The following is a 27,254-nucleotide window of genomic DNA, read 5'->3' on the forward strand; positions in this document are numbered from 1 at the left end:
GACACGACAGACAACACCAGATAAGTTTTTAAAATAAATTTTATGTTGTTGCTTATTAAAAAGTTGTTAATAACAATAAATTAAATTAAATAATGTTCATAACAATAAATTGAAATAAATGGTGCAATTTTTTATATCCTCTGCATCAGCCAGTTATATTTATCGAAAAGCGACTGTCCCAGAGTAGAATCTATAGTTTCCATCAACCCTGCTTTTCAGATAACATACTCCTGAACATGCTCAAGACAGTGTAATTAACTAAGTAGTCAGTACCTCCTCCATCTGAGGATAGAGCAGTAAAGGTTCTGCAGGCTGGCTGCTAAATAGTACAAAAGCCTGAACCTGATGATAATGCATCAGAAGGCTTTTCAACCAAGTAACAAATAATTCTGATTATTTACTCTGACAGATCATGCTAAGAAAGAGAATCTTAGTATAGCAATATGCAAGGACACTGTCAAAACCACATATGGACAAGAGACTGTGTGAGAGCCATGTTAATGAGTTTTTTCACCCTCATAACTGCATGGCCCTGCTCTATAAGTATCTAACATTATCTAATATGAAAAGTAGCATTAAAAATATCTGTGATACTCTTGAAGGGAAAAAATCCCCCCCTAAAAAAAAAAAAATCAAACCTGATATCAAAATTGGCAATTGGCTATGTTGATCTCAGCTCTTTATTTTATGCAGATGATTTTATACTCTTAAATAAATCCAGTACAAGTCTGCAGATTCCTTAATTAAACTGAATAAATGTAACAAATTTGGCATGAAAATCAGCAATAAAAAGACCCAAATTATGAAAATAGGCAGGGACATAGAAAACTTCATATTGAACAAGTAAAATATTCAGCTATTTAGGCACTGTTTTTAGTGAAAATAGCAAATTAAACATATGAATAGGCAACAGTTTTTTTTTTGTTTTTTTTTAAAGCTCGTATGGTGGGTAGCCAACTGAATAAATTTATATGGATTAAGAGAGAAGTTAACCAAAAGATTAGACTAGCAATATACAAGACAGTCTTCAAAATCAATTTTAACTTATGGATCTGAGTTAGAAATAAGAATTGATCAAAGGCTAAGGACTTTAGCATTCTGAGCAAAATCAGAATAGTGAACAGATGGTACCAATGGCAGAATCATATTTAAAAAAGATGCTATTAGGAAGGAACATGACATTGTTAGCATTCAGGAATGTGTGAGGAGAGCTAATTTCAACTATGATCACTTAAAGAGAATGAGAGAGGAATAGCAAAACAGATGTTTGATGCCAGGATTAACTACAACCTTTTAACAGGTGTTCTACATTATTTCAAACCTTAACTGTCAGTTCACAAAACCAACAAGGACTGCACTACTTATTACAACAGAATAAAACAATATTTGCCATCAAACACCACATTAAGGAAATTATCTGTAACATCATATTAAATAATGTACAATAAAAAGAAACAATGAAAGAAGAAAGAGCCTCCTTAGTTCAGCTAGTAATAAAAACTAGAAAGACATGAGTCTAAATCCCATCTAGGACGTGAAGAGCCTTTATAAGAATTTTCAACTGTAGTGAGTTAACCAGCCTCATATGAATAGGTGAAACTAATTTTTGTCATTCCACAAGACAGATAACCAGAATGGACAATACACAAAAGTGATAGACAATGAAGATGGGATTAACTGCTCTATCATAGCACTAATTAGCCATCCATAAAGGCGAGTTTCTTGGTATGATAGGTCACTAAGCCTAACATATTAGAGAAAAGATGAAGATGCAAGAAAAATGTACTTACCAACATCAGTAAGAGTTTCTACAGTTATTTCACGGAGTTCACGGGATCCCCTGTATTTCCTTTGCAAATTTTCATTTTTTATACTGTTTTCATCCCCATGAGACAGATCTTTTTCAGCTTTACTGGTTTCTTTTTCTGTCTGTGATCCTTGACATGACTCCAATAAAGACATATTCCTTTTCAACTTTGAAGCTTAAAAATAAATCAGATATAAATTATTGATCTACAGTTACTTTTTTTTTATGTATGAAATAAACTAACTACATGTACATAGTTATATATAATCCAAAATATTTTTCTAAACATCATTCAAACGTAGCAGTGGGATTGGATAGTATATCAGCAAGGATGCTGAAGGAATATTCAAGAGAATTAGCAGTGCTTCTGAACTTGGTTATGCAACTTGAGACTCAATACCAGAGTAATTCCTAATGAGCTGAAGGAAAGCAAGATAATTCCATTTTATAGTGGAACAGAAACAATCAATTACCAATCAGCATTTCTGGATTGTTCATTAAAGTAGACAAGAAAGGCTAATCAGGATCGACATCCAGAGGTTGGTAGAAACATCTTAATCCTCTATATAGGACAGAATGGTTTTGTTAAAGGCAGATTTAGCTTTAGCAATCTACACCCACTGTATAATGCAGCAACAACATCAGAATTGATTACAGGGAATAAATATATCATGATAATTCTGGATTGTGGATTATACATAAAACATTTGAGAGAATTCCACATGACAGGTTATTATACAAAATAACGAGTATGCAAAATAGGGTTGTGACATGTATACAAGAGGCTAACTGAGAGGTATCAGGGAAGTAATGTATGGAAGTGGCAAGAGAAGAAATCTGATCAGTATTACAGGGATTTGTACTTAAGCCATTGTTGCTTAACTTATATATTAATAAATCTGGATTGAACAACACTGGTTTCCATAAATTAAGGAAGAGGAAAATCATGATAGTTCAAAAACTGTATGATGAATTTTTAAGCAAAGTACTTTTATGAAAAGCAGTATGATATGAGATGTAAAAGAAACACCCACAAAAATTATAAATAGTTTCATTTAGTAAAAAATGGGTACATGAAGACAAGAATCAAAAACATGAGGTCAAAATGAGATTGTCGAAGTGCCTCAATAAGGAATGTGATCACCATATCCAAGACTTTTGCTATTGCAAAATGTCTTGTTCACTCTACATTAAAATAGAAAACCACTCCAAAATGTCCGCTTTTATACCATAGATCATTTGCCAATCTCTTTGACACTGACTTCGAAGGTTGTTTATGTGCAGAGCTCGCAAACAACTTTCATGTGCCCTTATACATAGCTATTATACAAAGTGTTCATGGCAAAGAATTGCCTTTGTTTTTTTTTCATTCTAGAAATTTTTGTTAAAGCAGTAAGTACAGTCAATTCCCATAGGGTTATTTACATTAATATTTAGCATAAAATATATAGAGACATACAAGGTTATTTTTGTAACAATCTCATGAGACTTGACCTCTGTAAAAATCGATGTAAAGCACTTTGGTACTTCCAAGCTACATCGAGTTTTACAGAATTTACACTTCATGGGGATATATTGTTGGAGGTGGAGGAAATAAGAGATCTTGGGGTGATGGTGGATAACGATCCAAAATTAAGAGGACACATTGCCAAATTTGTGAGGACAACAGAATGAAATCTGGAAATGATGTGGAGGACACTGATTTGTAGAAGCAAGGAGACTCTTGTTCCATTGTAATAAGGCTTTGATTAGGCCACACATGGACTGCTATGCACAGATTTGGTCACCTCATTTTTAAAAGGATGAAGAGATGTTGGAAAGAGTCCAGAGGCAACTGACTAAGGTAATTATCTGATCTCTGGAATATTGAATATAAGGAAAGGTTAAGACGATACAATTTACAGAGTCTAGTGAATAGGAGGAAGAGGTGTGATATGATAGAGACATACAAGCTGGTAAAGGGTTTATAGGATCAATGTTGAAGAGGTTTATCATAAAATAGTCGGATATCGGGGAGAACAAGAGGTCATCGCTGGAAGCGGTATCAGGAGGATGTGAACAAGGGATTGAAAAGCGGGTTTTTTTTTGCATGCAGAGTTGTGAATGATTGGAATGCCTTGCCTGAGAGTGTGATGTCTGCAGAGAATTTGCATGCATTTAAGATGCAGTATGATGAGCTGGTGTATATGACAAAGGAACACCCTAGATGATTTTTTTGGATGGTAATAATAAGTATGTGTTTTGCATGGAGAGTGGTAGGAGGATGGAATGCATTGCTTGAGAGCGTGGTGAAAGTACAAACAGTGAATGAGTTGAGTTTAAAGGTTGCACAATAGACATTGTGAACTAGCATTCACCTTGCACAATGATTCGGGCCAATGCTAGTTACTCACTCCATGGGGTCAACGACATCCATAGAGTGAGTGACTCCATGAAGGCAAAGAAAATAATAATAAAAGACAACCTAGCATTTATTCTAGAAAAGACTGGAAGATTGAGAATGACAAGACAAATCACAGAGAGAGAGAGAGACAGAGACTGAGCAAATTTTAAAAAATAAATGTGGTACTTACACAATGTGAATGCATATGTAGATAAAAACTGAAGCAGATGACCTGGGATCTAGGAAAACAGATTTGAAGAAGGTTCTGGGATGAATAAGGAGAAAAAGAAATGGTTCAAGGAAAGTATGGAGAAGTCACATATAATAAGTGGTATCAGTGAAATTTGTTATAGATCAAGGAATGATTTGTATACATTATAGATCAAGGAATGATATGTCGAAGTGCCTCAATAAGGAATGTGATCACCATATCCAAGACTTTTGCTATTGCAAAATGTCTTGTTCACTCTACATTAAAATAGAAAACCACTCCAAAATGTCCGCTTTTATGCCATAGATCATTTATATATATACCAATGACAAGGCCACTCAATTTGCATATGGTAATCAGACTCATCATCACTTAAATACAAAATTAATAACGGAAAAACTCACGTAAAAAGATTATTTAATAGTATAATTTTCCAAGGATCCAGTTTACCCCAGAAGTAGAATCAAATAAGCAGTTAGCCTTTTTAGATCTAATTCTTCACCAACCAGATGGTAATCTACATTTCTCAGTCTATAGAAAGAAGACTCATACAGGCCATTATATCCATGCTGAATCTCATCACCATCCCAGTCAAAAGGCAGGAACTATTAAAACACTGGTTCATCGGGCCCACTCCTTTTGTTCTTCAGACGATCTATTACAGAAAGAACTACAATATATTACTTCTTCCTTTCTATCTAATGGATATAAGAATTCCTTCATCAAAAGAGCTTTGAGTAGTTTTAATGTCTTCCTCTTCAAATACAGAAGAAATAACGCATATTCCTATCCCTTATGTACAAGGCATTAGTGAACGTATAGCAAAAGTTTTAAAACCACTGAATATTTTTGTTGCCTTTCGACCGTTCAGAAAAATCTCCACCTTTCTCACTTCTCCTAAGGACAAGCTTCCACATCTTAATTATCCAGGTGTTTACCAGATTCCTTGCTCTTGTGGATTATCTTATTTCGGACAAACAAGAAGATCTGCCTCTATTCAGCTAGAAGAACACCAGTCTTATATTCAATACCTTGAACCTGAACAGTCTGGACTTGCAGAACATGCCATCATCACTAGCCATAGAGTTCATTGGAAAAAGACAAGAGTCCTTCACAAAAGTCGGTTCCTCATGGAACGGCTTTATAAAGAAACGTGAAACTTTACTTCACTCTCCTAACTTAAACAGATCTGATGGTTTACATCTATCCCCTTTATGGGAGATAGTATTTTATAATTCAGCTAATCTTTCCTAACTTTTTATTGTATATATAATTTTTTTTTGTTAGGAATTTATTGACCTTTTTAGTTATCTTACACTAGCTACTTAGGTGGCGCTTTTTGGAATTGTCAGTTATTGTTTAATTTGAGCTTAAAATGTACTGAAGATGCCTGTGACACATAGGCGAAAATTATACTATTAAATAATTTTTTACGTGAGTTTTACCATTATTAATTTTGTATTTATATGTCTGCTCATGGTTTGCCATTATTAAAACTTAGTCATCATCACTTTTTTTACATAATGTACCTGACTTTTGTATGTTACCCCCCTCCCCCAAGTTATAACAATTTTTTTGCTGTTCCTTAATTTGTGGAAATCAGTGTAGCATACTATTACATAATATACAATTACTTTCTGATGATGAAAAATAACAATGTGACATGAGACATTTCTGATATAGAATCATAAATATAAAAGAATGCACACAGACTTCCCATAAATACTGTTACAACTTCCACACATCCCTGCATTGCTCACAGAATTGCGTGAACCTGGTTCCATTAGTGCCGCCAACATTCACATGTTTATCAGTATAGAGAGTTGTCTAACTGTACGGGCAAACATGTAGCGAGGAGATTATGAGAACTGTGTTCACAAGGTTGGAATGCATCCACCTGTCATTTTCAACAAACCAAAAACATGCTGGATCAGTAGGATGTTGGTGTATTGGACTATTAACCATTACAATGATACAGAAGAGATGTATCTGACTCCCAAAGAACAGGTCGACCAAGTTGTTGCATCCTAATGCTGTTGCTGAGTTAGTATGCAACAGCTTATGAGGGCTGTGAAGGCATGTTTCTGCTGTAATCCTGTGAGAACCAGAAAGTGATGTCGCAAGAGATTAATGTTTTGCAGAGAACATGTACTGAGAGCCTATCATCATTCCATGGGACACTTCCTAACACCATAACTTATGCAACAGAGGGTGATAAAAATCAAAGGCACTTCACCACAGGTACACGAACAACAGACACAGATATCCTCTTCAGAGATGAGATTTTCACCACTGAAGAGTTGTTTGACCACCAAAACAATCAGGTATATGCCTCGGATGGTCACACAGCACGTGCCATAGCATCCAAGATTCAGAGAGGTCATCACCCTGCATCAGTAATAGTTTAGTGGGGAGGGTGACTTATCAGGGAACATCCAAGTTGCATTTCTGTGAGAAAGGTAACAAAACCTCCACCAGAGTGTATCAAGACACTGTGATGAAACCTGTGATATGGCCTCTGAATAACACCTTATTTCATGATAGGCAGTGGACCTTCCGACAGGACTCGGCCCTGTACACAAGACGAGGACCATACAACAGTGGTTGGAGGCAAATATGCAAGACCAAATATCACCATCTGATTGGCCATCTTCAGAGCCTGCAGGAAATTACACCTCAGCATCACCAGCCTGAAGGTGGAGCAAGTGGTGGCAACGTTTCCATTGGATGTTGTGCATCCAATGTGGTGGAGAGAATTCAGATGCAAGTAACCAAGATGGTGAGTGGTGTGTGTGGAATGCACTCTAAGAGGGCAGATTGTGGATGTGTGGGTTCTAGAAGTAGCATGTCCATTTCAGTTACTTAAATGGTTTTATAGGATTGTACAGGGAACTGAATAATAGGTCATCCCTGGAAGTTTAGTAAAAGTGTGGTTAGCTGGAGTGTTAGGACTAGATTTTTCACTTGGAGAGAGGTAAATGAATAGAATGGGTTGTCAGAATCAGTTGCGAGTGCTTTGTCTTAATGGGTTCAAGAAGAGGAATGATAAATTGTGTGATAGTTTAGGTCTCCCATGATGAGTCTTTGGACTCTATGGAAGTGCCTGTACAATAATAATAATAAAGGATTAAACAAAATATAATTTCTTGGAGTTTTTAATTTAAATTATAACCAAGTGAAAAAACTTTCTACAGAAAAAATATTATTAGTTCACAGATTCAGTATCATATCATCACAGTAATGGTAAATCATTAAAAAAAGACATCAGCAAATTATGAAGAGAATGCAACTTCAATCCCAGATATATCATCAGAAGCCATCGTTTCGGACCCATAATAAAAGAAAGAAAGGAATGATCTTTCCATGTCTTGTGAAAGTCACCTGTGACACACCAACAAGCAGATCCAAATTAATAATGGTGATAAATAAAGTACAAGGACACTTTCCCCCCAATCGCACATACATGCTTGACCTAACATAACATTTGCCCAGAGGGAACAAGGACCATCTTCAAAGACAACTTGAAGAAAAATTCCAAACTGGCGACAACAGCTGGATCAATGACTACAAACAAGCTAAATTAGTGCAAAAATCAAGTGACACCACTAGCAGCCACCATGGAGGCACTGCATAGGAGATGTGCAAGACTCTTATAATAGTTTTCCAAGACAAGATATAACAAACATATAGTCAAATATATGTTTGTTATATCTTGTCTATAGTTATATCGATGTCTATTTGATTTAATATAGTTGTTTACTTAAATCTATCCTTCTTACCTAAAACCTTACTCAAACAAGTCCTATCATCTGTGCCAATTGTTATCGTTCATTCTTCTACCTTATATATATTTCTATCGTACTATTGTCTTTACCAGTGTTTTCTACACTCTCCCATACAGTTATTTCCTTTCTGGCTTCTATAATAGTTTTCCAATAAGTTAAATAAATCAGCTATCACTCTCTTTTCTTAAACAAACTATGATTCAGGCCGTTACCAAATTTTGTCACGTGCAATCCTTTCATATATTAGGGCTTTGTCTATGTATGGGACAAGGCCCTAAAATTATGTCCTCTGAGACAGTCCACCTGTTAAATATTGATGAATTTATTTTTTACTGCACCAGCCAATACAGAAGATAGATAAGACTTATCCAAGGTGGCTATCTCAGAATAATACACAGTAACATAATTTCAAATGCTAATCTAACTATTCTCACTTCTCTTTGTTTTATATGCAGTCATAGCCTGAGAGATCAAACTATATTCATATGTCCCTCCCGCTAGGTTCGGTAGTAATTTTATGAGTGGCTATTTGAATTCATAGAATCGGCTGGATTCAGGCAAATGATATAAAACATATTTATTAAGGCTTAAGAGACACACATGGGAAGTATAGGGTACATGATTAACTTAATCACCTTCCTAGCAAAATTCTGATATCAATACTAACACTATAATACATAAATCATAACTTGGACCATAGAGATTCTATAACATACAAATTTCCAGCTTAAATTATCTTATCATTAATCACTCTAGGGTCACTAATCATATCTCACAATGTATCAAAGTTATTTTACATACAGATCCATTCTAGGGAAACCTTCTTCAAACAGGGACAGGTTACTGCCAAATGGGATAATCACTAAAGTTCTCTACAACTTGTCCATTCACAAATTAACCTATAAAGTCTCTCATATCTTTAATTGGAAATCAGCTACTTTAACATTCTATGTTACCATCCCATGGAATGACTTTCTGTTCTGTCTTCAGCCTTGTCTGGACATCAAGGCACCGTTGTGGGCTACCGTTCTTCAGGTCACATATGATAGCAGCACGATCTGGTTCTCCGGGACAATAAGGCAGTGTGCTGCTCTGGTCTTTCTCTGGAACTGCAGGGACACATCGGAATCGTCAGTCACACAATATAGCTTAGCTATTCTGTTATGAAGAGATAGCTAGCCTTGTCTCGCGAACCTTGATAAGCCTTTCATGCCGTCTACGGCCGACCTGGAATCATCCCGTTGGCAGAGACGGAGAGCCAACGTCCAAGAGCGCAGGAACCAGGAACAAAAAAGCATCGTGTGGGGGGAGCTTGACCCTTATATTTTCCCTTTCTTTCTCAGAGTCTCTCACGCTTAGCTATGTTGTTTACCGCGCAGCACTCATTCACTTGCGCGTGGCGTTCTTCTGAGAAAGCGTTCTAGCTTCGCTTTCCTAATAAATTCTCCTTCCCTCAGGCCACACGTTGTACTGGACGGCTAAAATGTGACATTTGGACTATAGCTTACACTCAACCTGCATTCGCACAATACATAGAATGGGATACTCTAATTAAATAATAACCTTAAATAAATCCCTTTATTTGACTCTGTACTAAACTGGTTTAGTCTCACATTTCTTAGACTAAACATTTCTTCAGTTTTGCCTTAAAGTTATAATGTACATTTCAATTTCCATGCCAAAACACAACATTTGTCTGCCTATAATTAAAAGTAGTTGTTCCTGAATAAATTAAATTTTAATTTTCAATTTCTAACTATTCAGGACACAACATGTTCCACAGAACCTAGCACATCCACTTCACTAACATCTGTGGCCTCAATTCCAACATTAATAGTGTCTATTACCGTCTTCAGTCCACCAAACCTCACCTACTCTTTTTAGCAGAAACTCAAATCTCACATCCCCCCCCCTCCCAACACTATCCATCTCAATCTTCCAAACTATGCACTCTTTAATTCCTTCCAACCCAAGGGTGGCATCAGCATATATATCTGCTCTGACATACCTTGCAAGAGAGCACCAACCTAGAATCGCCCAATTTTGACCTTCTTTGGTTGAAAATATCCCTTTCCCATTCAGTCAAATTCATTTGCTGTCTCTATTGCTCTCCTAATGCCAATAACCACTCTGAGCTCTTTAAGTTCCTCTCCTTAAAAATTGATTTTTTCCAGACCCTCTCTCCTAACAGTGAAATCATTCTCCTAGGATATTTTAATGTCCACAACACCAACTGGCTTTCCTCTTCCAGTTATACAGATCTTGCAGGCAGAGATGCTGAAACATTTGCCATCACTAACGACTTTACACAAACTGTTCACATGCCAACCAGAACACCATATAACCCGAACCACTCCCCAAACACCCTAGATCTCTTCCTCACCAATGACCCTTCTAAATACACTGTGAATGTAGCGAGCTCCTTGGGTAATTCTGACCACAATCTAGTGCTCATCTCCTCCCCCATGCAACAATATTTACACAGCCACTCTCATACAAGAATAGTTTGGCATTATAACAGTGCCAAGTGGGACAGCTGCGACTTCTATGCCTCATTCCCATGGTTGGACTATTGTTTCCAGTCTTCCAATCCAAACATATGCACCAAATGTATCACCAAAGTAATCCTCACTGGCATGGAAACATACATTCCCCACGCTTCTCTGAAATGCTGTCCCCTAACTAAACTCTAGTTCTCCAAAAGATGACCAAGGTTGTACAAATGAAAAATCAAGCATACCACAACTGACTTACATCAAGAACTCTACCCTCCTTCAATGCTTATACCCAAGCCCAATACAGATGCAAGAAAACTATCAATGCTTCCAAAACAGAATTTAAACAGGAAAAAAGCAGGAAACTTGCAGCCTACCCAAATGGCAGCCATGCCTTTTGGTCTCTTGCCAAAGAATGGGTTGTAAGTTTTGTCCAACACTATTCCCATCTCTACTATACCCAAATGGCTCTATTGTATCATCACCCACAGAAAAAGCCAATCTCCTGGCTTCACACTATGCTTCCAATGCACACATAACTGACAATGGTAAATGCACCCCAACCATTTCAGCCACCCAATATACAATGCTCCCTATATACTTTTGGCAGAAAGAGAGCAGAAACCTATTGTCTAAATTAGACACAAAAAAGTCTCCTGGCCCCAATGACATTCCTCCAATTGTTCTGAAGGTTTGTGCACCAGACTCCTATCCTATGCTGCCTGTACATACTCTGTTGCTCCATTGGCCAGTGGAGTAAGAGAGTATGGAAATTGACCTATATTCAACCTATTCCCAAGGAGGGCACAAATCTCTGCCATCTAACTACTGCCCTATCTCACTCACCTCAGTCCTATCAAAAGTGAGGGAGAAAACCACCAATTCCCAACTCCTACACTACTTTGAAGGCACCCAGCTATTAAGCAATCACCAGTATGGATTCCATCACTGCCGATCAATAGAAGCCCTACTATCACACATCATCCATCTCTGGACAAATGCCATGGAGAAATTTGGTGAATCTCAAGTGGTTGTCCTTGATATCTCCAAAGCTTTTGACCAGGTCTGGCACAAAGGCATGCAAACCAAACTCTCATCATTTGAACTGTCTCAGGACTTCTGCAGTTGAATTGCAAGCTTTCTGTCTGGATGCACACTATGTGTGATGGTAGATGGTTCCTTATCCTCCCACCATCCAACTAATGCTGGGGTTTCACAAGGTTCTGTTCTCTCATCAACCCTTTTCCTTCTGTATATCAATGACCTACTTCAGTTGATCTCCAACCCAACACACAGCTTTGCTGATGACAGCACACTGCACTCCTCCATTTCATTTGATAAATCTTACTCTACAGAACATCAACCACCACCACCACTGCCCTCAATTCTGATTTCCAAGACATCCTCCAATGGGACTCAGGTAACCTTGTCAATTTCAATGCTAGTAAAACCCGGTTCTTTCTCACGGAAAAAAAAAAACATTTCACCCCTAGTATTATTTTTGATAACACTCAAATTTACAGACAAAATGAGATTTCTCCTCTTGGAATTACCCTGACATCAAGCCTCTCCTGTCCATTGCATACTCAGCTTTCAAAAAACTAGGATTTCTCTTTTGGCTCAAGACATTACTTCACCTCTGAACAGCTGTTAACCTTATACAAAGCACAAATTTGCCATTTGGAGTAGGGGCCCCTAAAAGCTCCCTCAAAATGATTGACTCAATACAGAGGAGAGTAATTAGATTGATAAATGACCCATCTCTTATCAACTCACTCCTCCCACTTTCACACAGACATTTGGTCTCTACAACTTGTGTATTCTATAAATATTTCCAGGGCAACTGTTCATCTGAAATGGCATCAATAATACCCCCACTCAGTTCTAAGCCAATTGGAACATGTACAGCTGCTGCCCAACAACCTCTCACAGTACACCTTGAAACCCACAGAATGAGTCATTTTCTCCTCCTTAATCCCTGCTACTGCTGTAGAAGCCTTCCCCCTGATGTATTTTCAAGGAATACAATATACAGGCTTTTAAATCAAATGTAAACACGTTTCTCCTTTCCCAACCCACTACCCATATACGGTACTAATGTACTATAGGTTGATCAACCAACCTCGCGTGTATGAGTTCAACATAAAGTCAGTGTGCAGATAGGATTATTTGTAGATGGAGGATTAAATAGTGTAGATGGTAGGTTGTATGGTGTGAAGTATCTCCCTACGCTGACTCCTTGGAAGTGTCAATAATAATAATATAATACAATACAACTAAACATCACACAGTTCAAAAATTTAAGTGATCATAGAACTGTAAATAATGAAAATTAATATACAGTTGACCCTTGAACAATGCAGGGGTTACCCAAAAACTTAACTACTAATAGCCTACCGTTGACCAGAAGCCTTACTGATAACATATATAGTCGATTAACACATATTTTGTATAGTATATATGTATTATATACTATATTTTTACAATAAAATAAGCTAGAGAAAACAAAATGTTATATAGAAAATCATAAGAAGAGAAAGTATATTTACAGTACTGTACTGTATTAATCGATATCATAAGTTTACATCGTCTGTTTACAAGATGAATTATATGGGGGGGGCTTCCCCGTGAGTCTACCCCATACAAAGGCACCTGATCAGGAGCATCATTTCAAGACAATAAATAAGAGTAAATTTTTATACATGCTCTTATTCATGAAGTAAAACTTTACTACACAGATTGCATGACTTAAAATAAACAGTAAGGTAATAAAAAACTCAACAGTAAACTCTACAACCAATTAGCAGCTTTGCTTTGACGTATCACTTCATGAGTGGTGTGCAAAAGTAGGTTTGAATTGTGTTGCGATTCTTTTGTGATAATGGAAAAAACAATTTTTTTTAGATGCTTTTTATGTACACATATGTATATGTTGTATTTATATATCAAATAAATAAAAATTCTTGAAATTAATTTTATTTTAATTTGCAAATTCTATTTTATGAGGACGCTGAAAACTGCCACGGGGCAGCCCTGATCATATGTCTGCCAGTACCTACATTTGTAATAATTGAAACAACAATTTTTATTTTTTAGATGCTTTTTATGTACACATATGTATATCTTGTATTTATATACCACATAAATAAAACTTCTTGAAATTAATTTAATTTTAATTTGCAAATTCTATTTTATGGGGAAACTGAAATATAACTTTAAACAAGTGCACCTCTTACCCACGGGACAGCCCTTATCATATGTCTGTCAGTACCTACATCAATATTGTCTTATATGATATAAAACACTGTAGATGTTATATATATATTACTAATACTAGACATGAAAAATGAAAAAGAAATTCATATTTATTTACAAGTATAATGATTCATGTATTGATAATGATATGATTCTTTATCGTAGCCTAGCAACTGATATGACTGCTTCGTGGTAGCATAGCCTATACACTAATGAATGAATCATTAGAAAATTTTTATTTTATTCTAATTAATTAATTTAACTAATTAATAACAGTTAATTTTATGCAGTTATGATTTAATACTGCATCTTTGTTTGTTTGATAATTTTACCCTTTTTACAATAGATGTGTGGATATGGCGCTCATGACGTACCTAACTTATTCTCAATTTTTTAGATATTTCTAGGTATGCGGTTAGTCTGCAAGATTTTTAAATTGTTGCAAATCCCCCAAAAAATTTCCAATATATTTATTCAGAAAAAACTGCATATAAGTGGATCCACACAGTTCAAACCTGCGTTCTCCAAGTGTCAACTGTAGTTAACTCACACACAGAGAGAGAGAGTGAGAAAATGCCAAGATATATGGAAATTACTATTTCCATATATATTTCTGATACAATAAACACAACAAAGAAATGTACAAATGCAAAGGAATGCATGCAAATTACTATGTCTTAACATAATGCCCTAACATTTGTTTGCAATAAAAGAGATAAAATAGCAGAAGATATAATAAAATAGAAAAAAATAGAAAACATGTGGGGATAATGGCAGAAATGATGCATCTTATGATGCATCAAAAGAACATTATGTTGAAAAAAAAAGGTTAAAAAAAATGATATAGCAGAAGAAAAATAAAAGATTTCTATTAGAACTTAAAATTCTGTTTTGGTTTCCAGAAACATGTGTTTCTGGATACCAAATATCCTCATCATGGTGATGAGGATATATATTAGAAAGAGTCCAGAGAAGACTAAGGTGGTAAATGATCTTTGGAATGGGATATAAAGACAGAATGAGGGAATGGAATTTGCAAAGCCTTGTGAATAGGAGGAAGAGAGAAGATATGACTAAGACATTTAATTTGGTAAAGAATTGTTACCAGGTTAATGTAGAAGAAATTTTTCACAGAATGGGAGAAGGAACTAGAACAAGACATCCCTGAAAATTTATAAGGAGGATGTGATTAAGTTCCTAAGGAGAAGGTTCTTTGCATAGAGAGTAGTTGGTGCGTGGCATATATTGTCTGGCAGTGTTGTGAATGTGGATATAATGAATGATTTTAAATGCACAGTTTGATGGGCTTTGCATGCAACACTGTGTACCTCACGTGATGAGTCTTTTGACTCCATGGAGCACTGCTGTTAATAATAATATAATGCTAAAAAAGAAAACAGAGAAATAGAAAAAAACAAAAGCAGAAATGCATGATGATCAAAATTAAAGTATCCCTGTTTAAGGCCTTGTGGAGCACCACTCAGTGATCCAAATACTGCGAAACTTTGCATGAATACATTGTATAGAAGTGATATTGAGGGGAGAGTTCCAAAATGCACAACCAGGGGTATTTTAAACAACAAATGCATGGAATTTGCACACTGTGCAGCTTAGCAGATGCCAGAAAAGTTTAAAAAGATTTGCCAGGATTTCTCCCTTCGTTCTGGTTGTTAATACTGTCCAGTGATGCCCCTGACCTTGCCTCAACATGCTTCGTTAATGAAGCTGTACTACTTAATCAACTGCAATGCTGTTACTGCACTCTGCAAATTTCTTCGCCTGAACAAATGTCAATGAGATCCACTATCTCCATGTGCTTTGCAGTGTTTGATTAGTTATTTTGAAGAAACAGGATCATTTGGAGTTACACCTGGCAGAGGTTGCAAACTAATCAGTTAACACTAATCTAACAGATAAGCTTAGGCGTTGCTGGTTATTCATTACTTATTTTTTCACGGTATTAACAACACCACAAACACTTTTATCAACAAGGATGTTTTATTAACGCTAATATTTCGCCGATTTTCAAATCAGCATCATCAGAGCACAACACACATGTAAACGCGACAGTGAGTGAAACAATATAATTGCAGAAAGACAAAAGATCTAAAGTCCTATTTTTGGCGCCCTCTAACGGGGAAAAAAAAAAAAAAAAAAAAAAAAAAAGCAGCAGTTATCCAGGAGTTTTTCTTAGGATAACCGTCTCCCAAATTTTTGGCAAATTAATGCAACCATATTTGTTAAGGTTGGGAGAATTCTTCAAAGCCATTGCTGACTCAAAAAATAGTCTTTCAGATCTATAACGACTCCTAAATAGCACATTCGTTTTTCTCCATCTAATCCTGTGTGAAGGAGTGTCCAAAGCGTGGTCTGCCAGTCCCGACTTGCCATAGTAATAGTAGCGAATGTATCTTTCATGTTCTTCCAGGCGGATGTTCACTGATCTTCCTGTTTGCCCATAATAGGCCAAGTCACAGTCACATGGAACTTCATACACTCCTGGGTGTGCTAAAGGGTGAAGTTTATCCTTTGGTGAGCGGATCAGAGTTGCCAGCTTGACATGAGGCTTGAAGGTGGTGCGAAGGCCATGTTTCACCAATACTTTGGCTATCTTTTCCGATGTACCTCTGATATAGGGAATAGAAATGGTCATGTTGTATTCTTGTGTATTAGGGGGGGGCAAAGTAATGGGCCTATGTAGTATTTTTTCTATTTTGTAGGGATTGTAGCCGTTGGCTAAGAACGTATGGCGCAGGTACTGGAGTTCAGTGGTCAGAGCTGTATCGTTAGAACAAATGGCTCTGGCTCTGTGTGTCAGTGTTTTTAAAATGCCGTACTGTTGGACTGGATGATGATGTGATTGTTTATGTAGGTATCTTCCTGTGTGTGTAGGCTTCCTGTAAATAGAAAAAGATAGTGATCCATCTGAAAGGCGGGTGACTAATGTGTCAAGAAATGGTAAACAGTTATTTGATTCTTTTTCTACTGTGAAGTGAATTTTGGGGTGTTGGCTGTTTAGGTAGGTGACAAAAGCATCCAAAGTGTCTTGTCCATGGGGCCAGATGGCAAACACATCATCTACATAGCGCAACCACACTAGTGGCTTGTATGTAGCTGTGGTAAGTACTTTGTTTTCAAAGTGTTCCATGTAAAAATTTGCTAACGGGGGGGAGAGGGGGGAACCCATAGCGGTACCATTAATCTGTTTGTAGAATTTCCCCCCCCATGTAAAGTAACCTGCATTCATGGTAAATTGAAATAATTCAAAAATATCTGGGGGAAATTTAGACTTGATTAATTCAAGAGTGTCTATAAGTGGTACATTGGTAAATAGGGAGGTGACATCGAAACTAACCATTATGTCTGAATTTTTTAGGATTAGATTTTTAACCAGTGTTTTGAAATGGATAGAATTTTTGACAAAAGTAGAGGAGTTGCCAGTAAGAGGGGCAAGCGACTTAGCTAAATGCCGGGCCAGTTTATATGTGGGACTATCTATGCTATCAACTATGGAGCGTAGGGGAACATTAGTTTTGTGGATTTTTGGTAATCCATAAATGCGGGGTGTTTTCACATGAATTGGTTTTATTTTCTTGATGATTTCTTTGGGCCATGATGTCACTTTTTTTAGTAATTTTCGGACTTTTTTCTTTTGCGCCATTGTAGGGTCTCGATGTATACTTTGATAAGTAGAACTGTCACATATGAGATCTTGCATTTTTTTGTTATACTCTTCTTTATTCATGATAACTGTTGCATTTCCTTTATCGGCTTTTGTAATAATAATATTTTTATTATTGTATAACTTTTTTAGGGCAGTTATTTGCTTATGTGGTATATTACTTTTTGGAGGCTTAGCTTTGTTTATAATACTTGCTATGTCTAGTCGCACGTTGTTGGCCATTGCTGGCGGAAGATCGTGGATACCCCGTTCTACTTTCATCATAATTTCGAGTTTAGGAATTTGTTTGGGCGCGACGGCAAAGTTATGTCCTAAACTGAGGGCGTTCTTGGCTTCTTCAGTGAGTGTTTCCGACGATAGGTTTACGACCACGTGGTCTCGTCGGAGTTGCGGTCATCAGTTAACAAGTGAATTAAGTTGCTACTGTCATAGTGGAGCAGGTCATGAAGTTTAATGTAGTTTTCCTATAAAACTTTATTTTTATTTATTTAGAGATTTGTTTTCTATCGTCTGTATAATATTATACTGATATGTATACACAATTTATTTTATTAATTTATTTATATTTTTTATATATTTTATTTTATTTTTTGAACACCCAGAGTTCATGCTAGGGTAAGCAATTAACAAGGTATTTAAATTTATCTTACTTTTGTGTAGTGTCTGTGTACCGTGCATATATGTTTTTCCTAATGATGACCTTGATATAGAGGTCGAAATATCGAATGTCATTTTCTTAATTATAAGTAATTACTCCAACTATGTATTCACCAATATCTGTTCTGAGCTAAAGAATACAATGTCAGAATTAAAATGCATACTCTTATACAGGGTGTCCCAAAATTCACGCAAGATTTAAATTTAGCGCCATTTGTGCGGTAAAGTGTTGCCAACGAGAAAAAAAAAGAGCGTGACAGCTGACAATTCAGGGTTATTAAAAATGACCACACACGGCGAAGAGAGTTTGTTGAATGGATTATGGAACAACAACAAGTGGATGCTTATTTTTCGAACAAAATCTTCAGCGATGAGGCTCATTTTCATCTTGATGGCTTCGTTAATCGACAAAATTGTCACATTTGGGGTTCAGAAAATCCACGAGTGATTGTTGAGAAACAAATGCATCCACAACGTGTCACTGTTTGGTGTGGATTTTGGGCTGGAGGCATCATCGGTCCATTCTTCTTCGAAAATGCGGCTGGTAAGGCAATAACAGTTAATGGTGCTCGTTATCACGACATGATAATCCAGTTTTTTGTGCCTAAATTGCAAGATATGGATGTGGACGACATGTGGTTTCAACAAGACGGTGCCACATGCCATACAGACCGAGAAACAATTCAATTAATGCATGAGTCTTTTCCTGGTCGTGTAATTTCCTGTTTTGGTGATCAGAATTGGCCGCCCAGATCATGTGACTTAACGCCGTTGGACTTTTTTCTTTGGGGTTTTTTGAAGTCTAAGGTTTATGCCAACAAGCCCATGCCTTGAAGGAGGAAATTGAGCGCTGTATCAACGAAATTCAGCCACATTCATGCAAAACGGTCATGGAAAATTTCGACAAAAGAGTGCGTATGTGCCAGCAAGGCTATGGAGGCCATTTACCCAATATGCTATTCCATGCATAACCCTATACTGTATACTTTATGAATCAATAAGAAATTACAATTTTTAATTAAAAACCTGTGTTTTCTATCAAAATTACTTCTTGCGTGAATTTTGGGACACCCTGTAAAAGAAATGCTTATAAAAAATTGTACAATAAAAGTACAGATTAATGGTTTCCTTAGTAAATCGATTAAAAAAAGGACAGGTCATAAAGCAAGGACTTTTCATAGTAACAGGACTTTTATTATTCCTTGCATGGAGAGGAAGAAAGAAAGGAAAAAAAAACAATCATTACAATCACAAATTGAAATATAAAATAACCAATTATACAGATGATATATCAGTGACCTATAAAAGTAATTTACAGATAACTTCATCAATACGCAAAAATTTTTTCAGGTTCTAGTTTAGTTATAAACCCAAACAAAACAAAAACTGCATTTTTTTAAAAAAAATTTTTTCAGTGAGCCATCAGTGATTTTAACAACAGTGAACAAGAAACAGAAGTATTGGACATCCTTTTTGGAGTAGAAAAAAACAAACTTTACTGTGGGGAAAACAAAAACAGAATAAAAGAAAAAATTACAGAATGAAATTATCTTTAAGGAACAGTAATCATGAGTCTCCTGATACCAATAATAACACACATAGCCAGTATAGCAAAAATATATAAGACTACAGAACAAAAAATTAGCAAGTTCAGCCTTCAAGATTTTCAGGTAAGATAATACAAAAAAGAACTCTTATATTAAAGAAAAAAACAAAAGACTTTCAAATCTAAGATCCTATTACAAATGCTTAAGTGAACTAGTACAATAATAGTATGCATTTCAAATCCAGCAACTCAGTTCTTGCATGTTAAAAGTATTGATTTTTTGGCTCTTCAAGGAGGAATTAAATAAGCTGGAAATATGGGAAAATGAATGGGGATGTTATTTTAAATCAACTAAATGTAAGGCTGGAAATTTGGGATCCACAGATGTGATGTTTCATACTCACTTGGTGGAGTTATATTGAAAGATGTGAAGGAAGCAAAGGATCTTGGGGTGACTGTAGATAAATTTGAAGTCCAGAGGACATATTGCAAAGGGTGTACAGACTTTTCAGAAAATTGCTGCAATATTGAGAACAATGACCATTTGAGAAAAGGATGGCGATGGTCCAATTGTATAAAACTTTGATCAGACCACATCTGGATTTCTGTGTTCAGATCTGATCACTGGGATTTGAAGGGGATGAGGTAACCTTGGAGAGGATACAAAGCCAGATAACAAATAATATCAGGACTCTGCAACATTGGTTATGAGGACAGACTGAGGGAATGCAAAATTTGGTGGATAAAAGACAAAGGGGGATATGACAAAGACATTTCAGCTGTTAAATGATTATTATTGGATTAACACTGCGGAGAGTTTCGTATGATAACAAGACAATAAGGAAAAGGACTAGTGCCAATACCTAGAAGTCGCAATTCGCAACCATATGCCTGGGGAAGGAGTGTCCTAGGTTCGATTCCCATCGGTGACGTGAGGAGCTGAAGGATCTTCCTCAGTCATAGCCAAGTTAGCCAGTCTTGGGCATGGACAGTAGGGTCCACCCCCCCCCCCGGTTTATTCCGGGGTTTTCATCCCACAAAGCAGGCAAACCGGCCTGAGGACATAGGCACTATGGACATAGGATACACTGGGGCGTAGGGCTGACCACCTTATCCTGTAAACGGTTTGAGGTCCGATGATTAATAAACCCTCGACACCGCAAGGTAAAAGAGGGAAAAGGAAGATGAGATGATGAAGGAAAAAAAGATATTTTGAGGAAAACTAACAGTAGCCTTTTCAGACTTGGCACTAACTCTATAAAAATATCAATCTGAACATCTAATTATCTGGAATTTAAAGCTATTTGAAAAGAATTGTTAGAATAATGATACAACTCAAGCTGGATATATACTTTTGATAACAATCAATCAATAATTTGAATAACGTTCTACTAATTCAAGTTATTATATTTGCACTTTATCTTAATCATTCAGTATCAATGTAAGGATTTTTCTTCATCAGTTCTCTCAGATATTCCTTATGTCAGAGAGCTCCACTTTTTTTCTTCTAAATATACGATATATTAGTACGACTGTGAATCCTATCTACTCTTCTGCAGATGGATAATTGCACTCCTCTTCCATATTAACAAATGAGCTATATAAATAAACCATTTTTCAACAGAGCGCTGACAACACTGTCAGCTTTAGTATTAATTAAAAAAAAAAAAATTCAAACCCTGTTTTATCTCTCTCTCTCACAAAAAACTATTTTCTCCTATTCTTATGCTTGGTGATGTCCAAATTTCTGGAAAAAGACAAGATTTTTGTTCCTGGAATAACTAATGTTTTGTATAGTATCATTTATTTGTCTATTTACTAGTCTATAAGAAATATAATTTCTAGTCCAATATAATTTACTTTGTCAGCAAAAAAAAAAAAAACTTTCTACAACAGTCTCTTAATCCAAAGTATTTTAAATATTAAAATATTTAAAAGTATTAATCCAAAGTATTATATGGCGATGCATCATTTTGCTACTTGCATACAAAAAACGTAACTTCTGCAAAATAAATATCAAAAACTGATCTCAGCAAAGAGTCCCTTCCCAATGTATAACAATACGCATTATGCAAAGGAGCAGTGTTCAGAAAAAAAGTGTCAAAAGAAAGTGTACTGTGAATTATGGGATAATTTGATGGGAAATCATCTGACACCATATACAAGTAGCCTAGTCATAAAGACACTTCATGTGCAAACAAACTTTGTTTGCTTTTAGGTAAAGCTTAAAAACAAGAATACATATAACTTCTTGTCTAGTATAATTTACTGGATAACTTTAGTCTTTCTTGGCATAAGCATATCACATGTATTGCCTATTCAGCACCTAAGAAACTAGATATTCTTTCACTCTGAGTATTACTTTACCTCAGAACAATTATTAACCTCACATAGGTCATATCTATTCAGCCTTATGAGCTTTATAAGAACTAGTATGCAAAAGAAAGCAATTAAGCTTGTAATGATTATCTCTCACTGCATAATTTCACTGAGTATTAAGACACATTCCATTTCCTAAATGCGTTTTCTGCAAATATTTCTGTGACTGTTCTTCATCAAACTCATACTACTACTTTCCTCCATACTTATTAAATCATGCACAACATCCATCCACCACTAAGCTACTTAGTGGTGGATGGATGTTGTATACAGAAGTTGTTGACGTCACATCAATTACCTCAGTATCCCAAAATGCAAAGCACACTTCCTTTTAGACATGTATATTACTGTACATTACAGGAAGGATTACTACCTAGAACGGTTTGTAAGTTCATTGAGATCTCATCAGTAAGAGCCAAACCCAGAAAAATACCAATGTGAAATTAATGCAGAGGTCATGTATTTCTCATATAAAAGTAGTAAAAAGATATATCACCTTATTAAAATACTCTGGATCAGAGATAGTTGTAGAAATCACTTGGTTACAAAGTAAATTTAATTTGCCAAGAAAAGTTCTTGTGATCTCAATATACACTTTCCTTTCCAAAATACACTGCAATATATTTTATCTGAAAGCAAGCATGCTTTTGCATTATTGAGACAACTGCTGTAAAGTCAATTGCTTCTATGTACTTGCCTAGTCGTGACGATACTTCACATGTAAACTCTGTTTGCTTACAGATAAAAGATTAAACAATAATATAAAATGTCAAATTTAATTTCCTTTCTCCTTAGTCACTGTTGTGTTATTGTTCTTGTAACCTCTTTTATGTGGGAGATTTTTATATATATATTAAAGAATGAAACCAACTTGAACTGTGGATTTAAAGGAGAATAACTGAGTATGCAGTATTCAAATAGTAAACAAGGCATTCGGACATCAATTGCCTCAGTATTCCAAAATGCAAAGCACACTTCCTTTTAGACATGTATAACACTATACATTACAGGAAGGATTACTACCTAGAGCGGTTTGTTCCCACAATGCACTCTGGAATCCAATATGAACATCAGACCGGACTTAAATATTAGATCATATTTTCTATCATAAACCTTTTCATGTAATGTTTGTGCAAATCTATTACCTTTACATGAGACCAGCTTACATTCAGTTGAAAAAAAAAAAAAAAAAAATTATGATTCTTGCACCCTAGATAGTAATGAATCCAAATCTTTCCAACCAAAGGACACCCAGAGCACAAACATAACACCATCACAATTGTGCTATGTGAGTGCTCTAGGCATCAAGTGTCAGGTGCGGTTTTCAATGAAAACTGCCCCAACATTTAATCCAGCCAACATTTCCTGTATACTAAAATGAAAGCATTTTGGATGGAATTATGTTTCCGAGGTACAATAGTATTTTGAGCATCTGCAGGATTCAATTCCACAAGGGCTGTTACACATGAATACGATCTTTCATTTTATAAAAGACCACGGTTAGGTTTGAGTTCACTTATGTCTAGAGGTGTCAACGAGGAAGTTCGCCTGCTTGAGAGAGTGAGAGAGAGGGGGGGGGGGTTCGCTACTTCCGTATGACAGTCAGCTTCAGCTGAAATGCGCTTAAAAAGATTCTTCACCTTTAGCAGATTCGCATCCATATCTTTTCAACATAAAAAGGAACAATCATTACCGACAAGGCAAAGGAGGTTCTGTGATATTTCAGTGCTCGAAAGAAAACTGAAATAGAGTACTTCCCTCAGAGGAATCTTTAACTTAAGTGAAAGACTGCATTGAGAACTATCCAGCATCAATTATCACATATTGAGATAAACAGGTAAAAAAGACGACAAAAGCAAAATAAATTCCTGATATATCTACATTCCATACATACCAGTGAAATGAATATGTGGCAAAAGGGGATGGCCAGTCGCTATTTCAAAACGAAGTGAAACCAGAGAAACAGACATGCTCTATTTCATTGTATTTATTTTCATTATTTTTATCGCCTTCAATTTAGTAGGATTATCACACGAAACAAACGATGTGCGAAAGTTTACACATACCACATAACACCAAAACAACCTCCTGCACTGTTTACTTTATTTCAATAATCGAAAAAATCTAAAAAATAGTAGCCCAAAATCGCAAATTAAGAATATACGCCCCCTATTTCCAGTACTATTGTTATTATTATAGTGATAACAGTGTACATGCGCTTGGTAGCTCAGTTGGTTTCGAGGGAGCCCTTTGGTTGGAAAAAACCTAGGTTCGAATTCCGTCTATAACGCGAGGAACCTTTATAAGGGATTGGCGGTCAAGGGTTAGTTAGCCGAATCTCATACAGTGGCGGAGGATTTTATCACTCGAAAATTTAGGTTTTTCGTCCTTCAAAACAAACAAACTGTCCCAGCGAATACACATATCTGCAGTCTAGGATGATTATTCTTCTTCTTTCACTACGCGTTATTCCCGCTTCCTATGCAGAGTCCGCGTGTTACTTAGATGCGACTTCTTGTTAGTACCACTCCCAACCGACCTGTCGCCTATCCTGCTGCTGGAAGGGGGGATATATTTTTGGCTGTAGTAGCGTATGTTCACTGGGCCGGTTTGCCTGCTTGCGGGATCAAAAACGCCAGATAAACTAACGAGAAAAACCCTACTGCCCGACCCCAAGACCGGCTAACTTGGCTATGGCTAAGGAAGATCCTCATATTCCTCACGTCTTCGATGGGAATCGAACCTGGAACACTCCTTCCCCAGGCATATGGTTGCGAAGCGCAAAGCCACTAGGCTAACCGCGCGGACAGTCTAGGATGATTATTGCTAGGTGGAAAAGATTGGAGTCCCACTATCTCAAGAAGAGATCCATAATAGTCAACCTCGTGGATGGAGATTTGATCATTTGATCATTTGCAATAAATATAGGCATACAAGCTCTCATGAAATTAATGAATATATAGTAAAATACTTCAATTTTATGATAAATCGTAATTTGGGAAAGACATCATAAACAAGAAATGAAATCCACTTCCACTTTTTTCCACTACAGGCCTGTGTAACTCAGGGGAAGTGGTGCTTGCATCCTCTGCACTAGGTCACCCCGAACATAGCCTTCAGTTCAGGTCTAATCGCCGACTGCAAAACGTTTTCTAAGCCTATCTTCGACCAGTTCGCGAGTTAGTCGATCTCTGGCACGAGCAAGTGGGTTTTTTCTCCCGGAAACTCGGGTTTTGTGTCCCGTAAACTCAACAAAATTGACCATAGAACTCACATTATTTCAGATGGTAACATATCCTGTCAGGGTAAGGAACCAAGACGTGGCAGCACTTATTTTTCAGTCTCTTCATCAGTTGCTGCTTGTTGGTGATAGTCATTGGCCAGCTATCTCTAATTGACTACTGGTGGAGATTGAACTACCCACTCAGTCTCCAAAAGCGAGAGAGGGTTAGAAGGTCTTACTCCCAATAAGAGAATAAAAGGTGTTAGCTTATTATTATTTCCAGTATTTATTCTCTTCAAGGACCTAGCCTGAAGGCGAGGTCGTAGTTTCATTTAGAAGTGGCAGCAGAAAATTCAACCAGACAAGAAAAAACACCCAAATTCCCAAATATAATGCATTGTCGTTATTCGAAAGAACTCTTTTAATAATCTTTTTTTTTCCGATTCCAGGCTATATGGTGTGAAGACATGCTGTTAAGGACATTTGTATGATCGGTGATTTTTGCTGATTAATTAATTTTGTTAAGATTGATTGATTAATTAATGTTGTTAAGAGATAATTACCTGAGACAGCATGTGATGGAAGGAACAAGAGATTCTAGAGTGTTAGATCTGGTCATAACATCGGAGAACATATCAATAAGTAATATACTTACGATGTCTCCACTTGGGGAAAGCGATCATGTGGTCTTGACCTGGGAGATTGAAAGACGTGCTGAATATTCTATTAAGAATGGGTATATGTGGAATTACAAGGCTGGTGATTATGGCAAGCTGAGAAGTCAGCTTTCAGCTGTACTATGGCATGAGAAATTCAAGGGGAGAGATGTTGATGGTGCGTGGAGATTCTCAAGGAGTATTTCAAGAAAGCTGTATCAGACTGTATTCCCAGAGTCAGAAGGAGAAATCAAGTAGGAGTAAAATGGATGAATAATACTATTAAACAGGAGTTGCAGATAAAGAAAAGGTTGTGGAGGACGTATAAAGAAAAAGGTGATGAGCGTTCCAATGAGCAATATAAGGTACAGGCAAAGAGAGTAACCTGTATGGTAAGGAAAGACAAAGCTAATTATGAGAGGAAGCTAGCTGATGAATCCAAAAGAAACCCTAAAGGGTTTTTTCGCTATGTGGCTAGTAAAAGGAAGAATATCCATGGAAAGATCACTTTAAAAAGTGTTGAGGGTAGGGAAATTACTGAAGCTAATCAAATAGTTGAGTTGCTTAGTGATCATTTCGCAAAAGTGTACCATCTTCATAGTGATAGTGCAGTGTCAGATGTGCCATTGACTGATGAGAGTATAGAGATAGATGAAATTGAGGTGCTTAATATATTAAAGAACCTTAATGCTAACACTGCCATTGGGTTAGATGGCATATCGGCCAATGTGTTACGAGAATGTGCAAGAGAATTAGCGACTCCTCTAACCAGAATGTTTCATTTAAGCCTCAGTTCTGGTAAAGTGCCAATAGAGTGGAAAGAGGGGAAAATAGTTCCATTGCACAAGGGAGGCTCTAAGACTGAGGATGCAAATTATAGACCAATCAATATATCTGGAGTGGTGGTTAAGATTTTGGAGAAACTGGTTAAAATTAGAATTCAGGACTGGGTGGACAGCAATATGATACTTTATAAGGGGCAACATGGTTTTGTGAAGGGTAGGTCTTGCCTAAATAATTTGCTTACTTTCTATAATAAAGTAACAGTGGAGTTGGATAAAGGAAATCCTTACTCAGTGATACTGCTTGAGCAGGATTCGACATGGAATTATGTTACATAAATTAGAGCAAATGGGTTTGGATCCGAAGATGGTGATTTGGATTAAAGGATGGCT

General features: G+C 36.5%; 1 protein-coding gene across 1 annotated transcript in view; it reads right to left on the reverse strand.

Moving 5' to 3' along the window:
- LOC150108289 (BRCA1-associated protein) overlaps positions 1-24,268 on the reverse strand; it is a 257,850-nt gene extending 233,582 nt beyond the window's left edge. The window contains exons 1-2 of the mRNA XM_090415728.1: positions 24,095-24,268; positions 1,791-1,982 (exon numbers count right to left, since the gene is read on the reverse strand). Of these exons, the coding sequence (XP_090271854.1) occupies positions 1,791-1,982; positions 24,095-24,170 (268 nt within the window). The 5' untranslated portion in view covers positions 24,171-24,268. The remainder of the gene's footprint in view (positions 1-1,790; positions 1,983-24,094) is intronic.
- Positions 24,269-27,254: the final 2,986 nt, after the last annotated feature.

This window comes from Typopeltis vanoorti, chromosome 3, assembly GCF_054136105.1.
Source record: "Typopeltis vanoorti isolate ZY-2024b chromosome 3, IOZ_Tvanoo_1.0, whole genome shotgun sequence".
Classification (NCBI taxonomy): domain Eukaryota; kingdom Metazoa; phylum Arthropoda; class Arachnida; order Uropygi; family Thelyphonidae; genus Typopeltis; species Typopeltis vanoorti.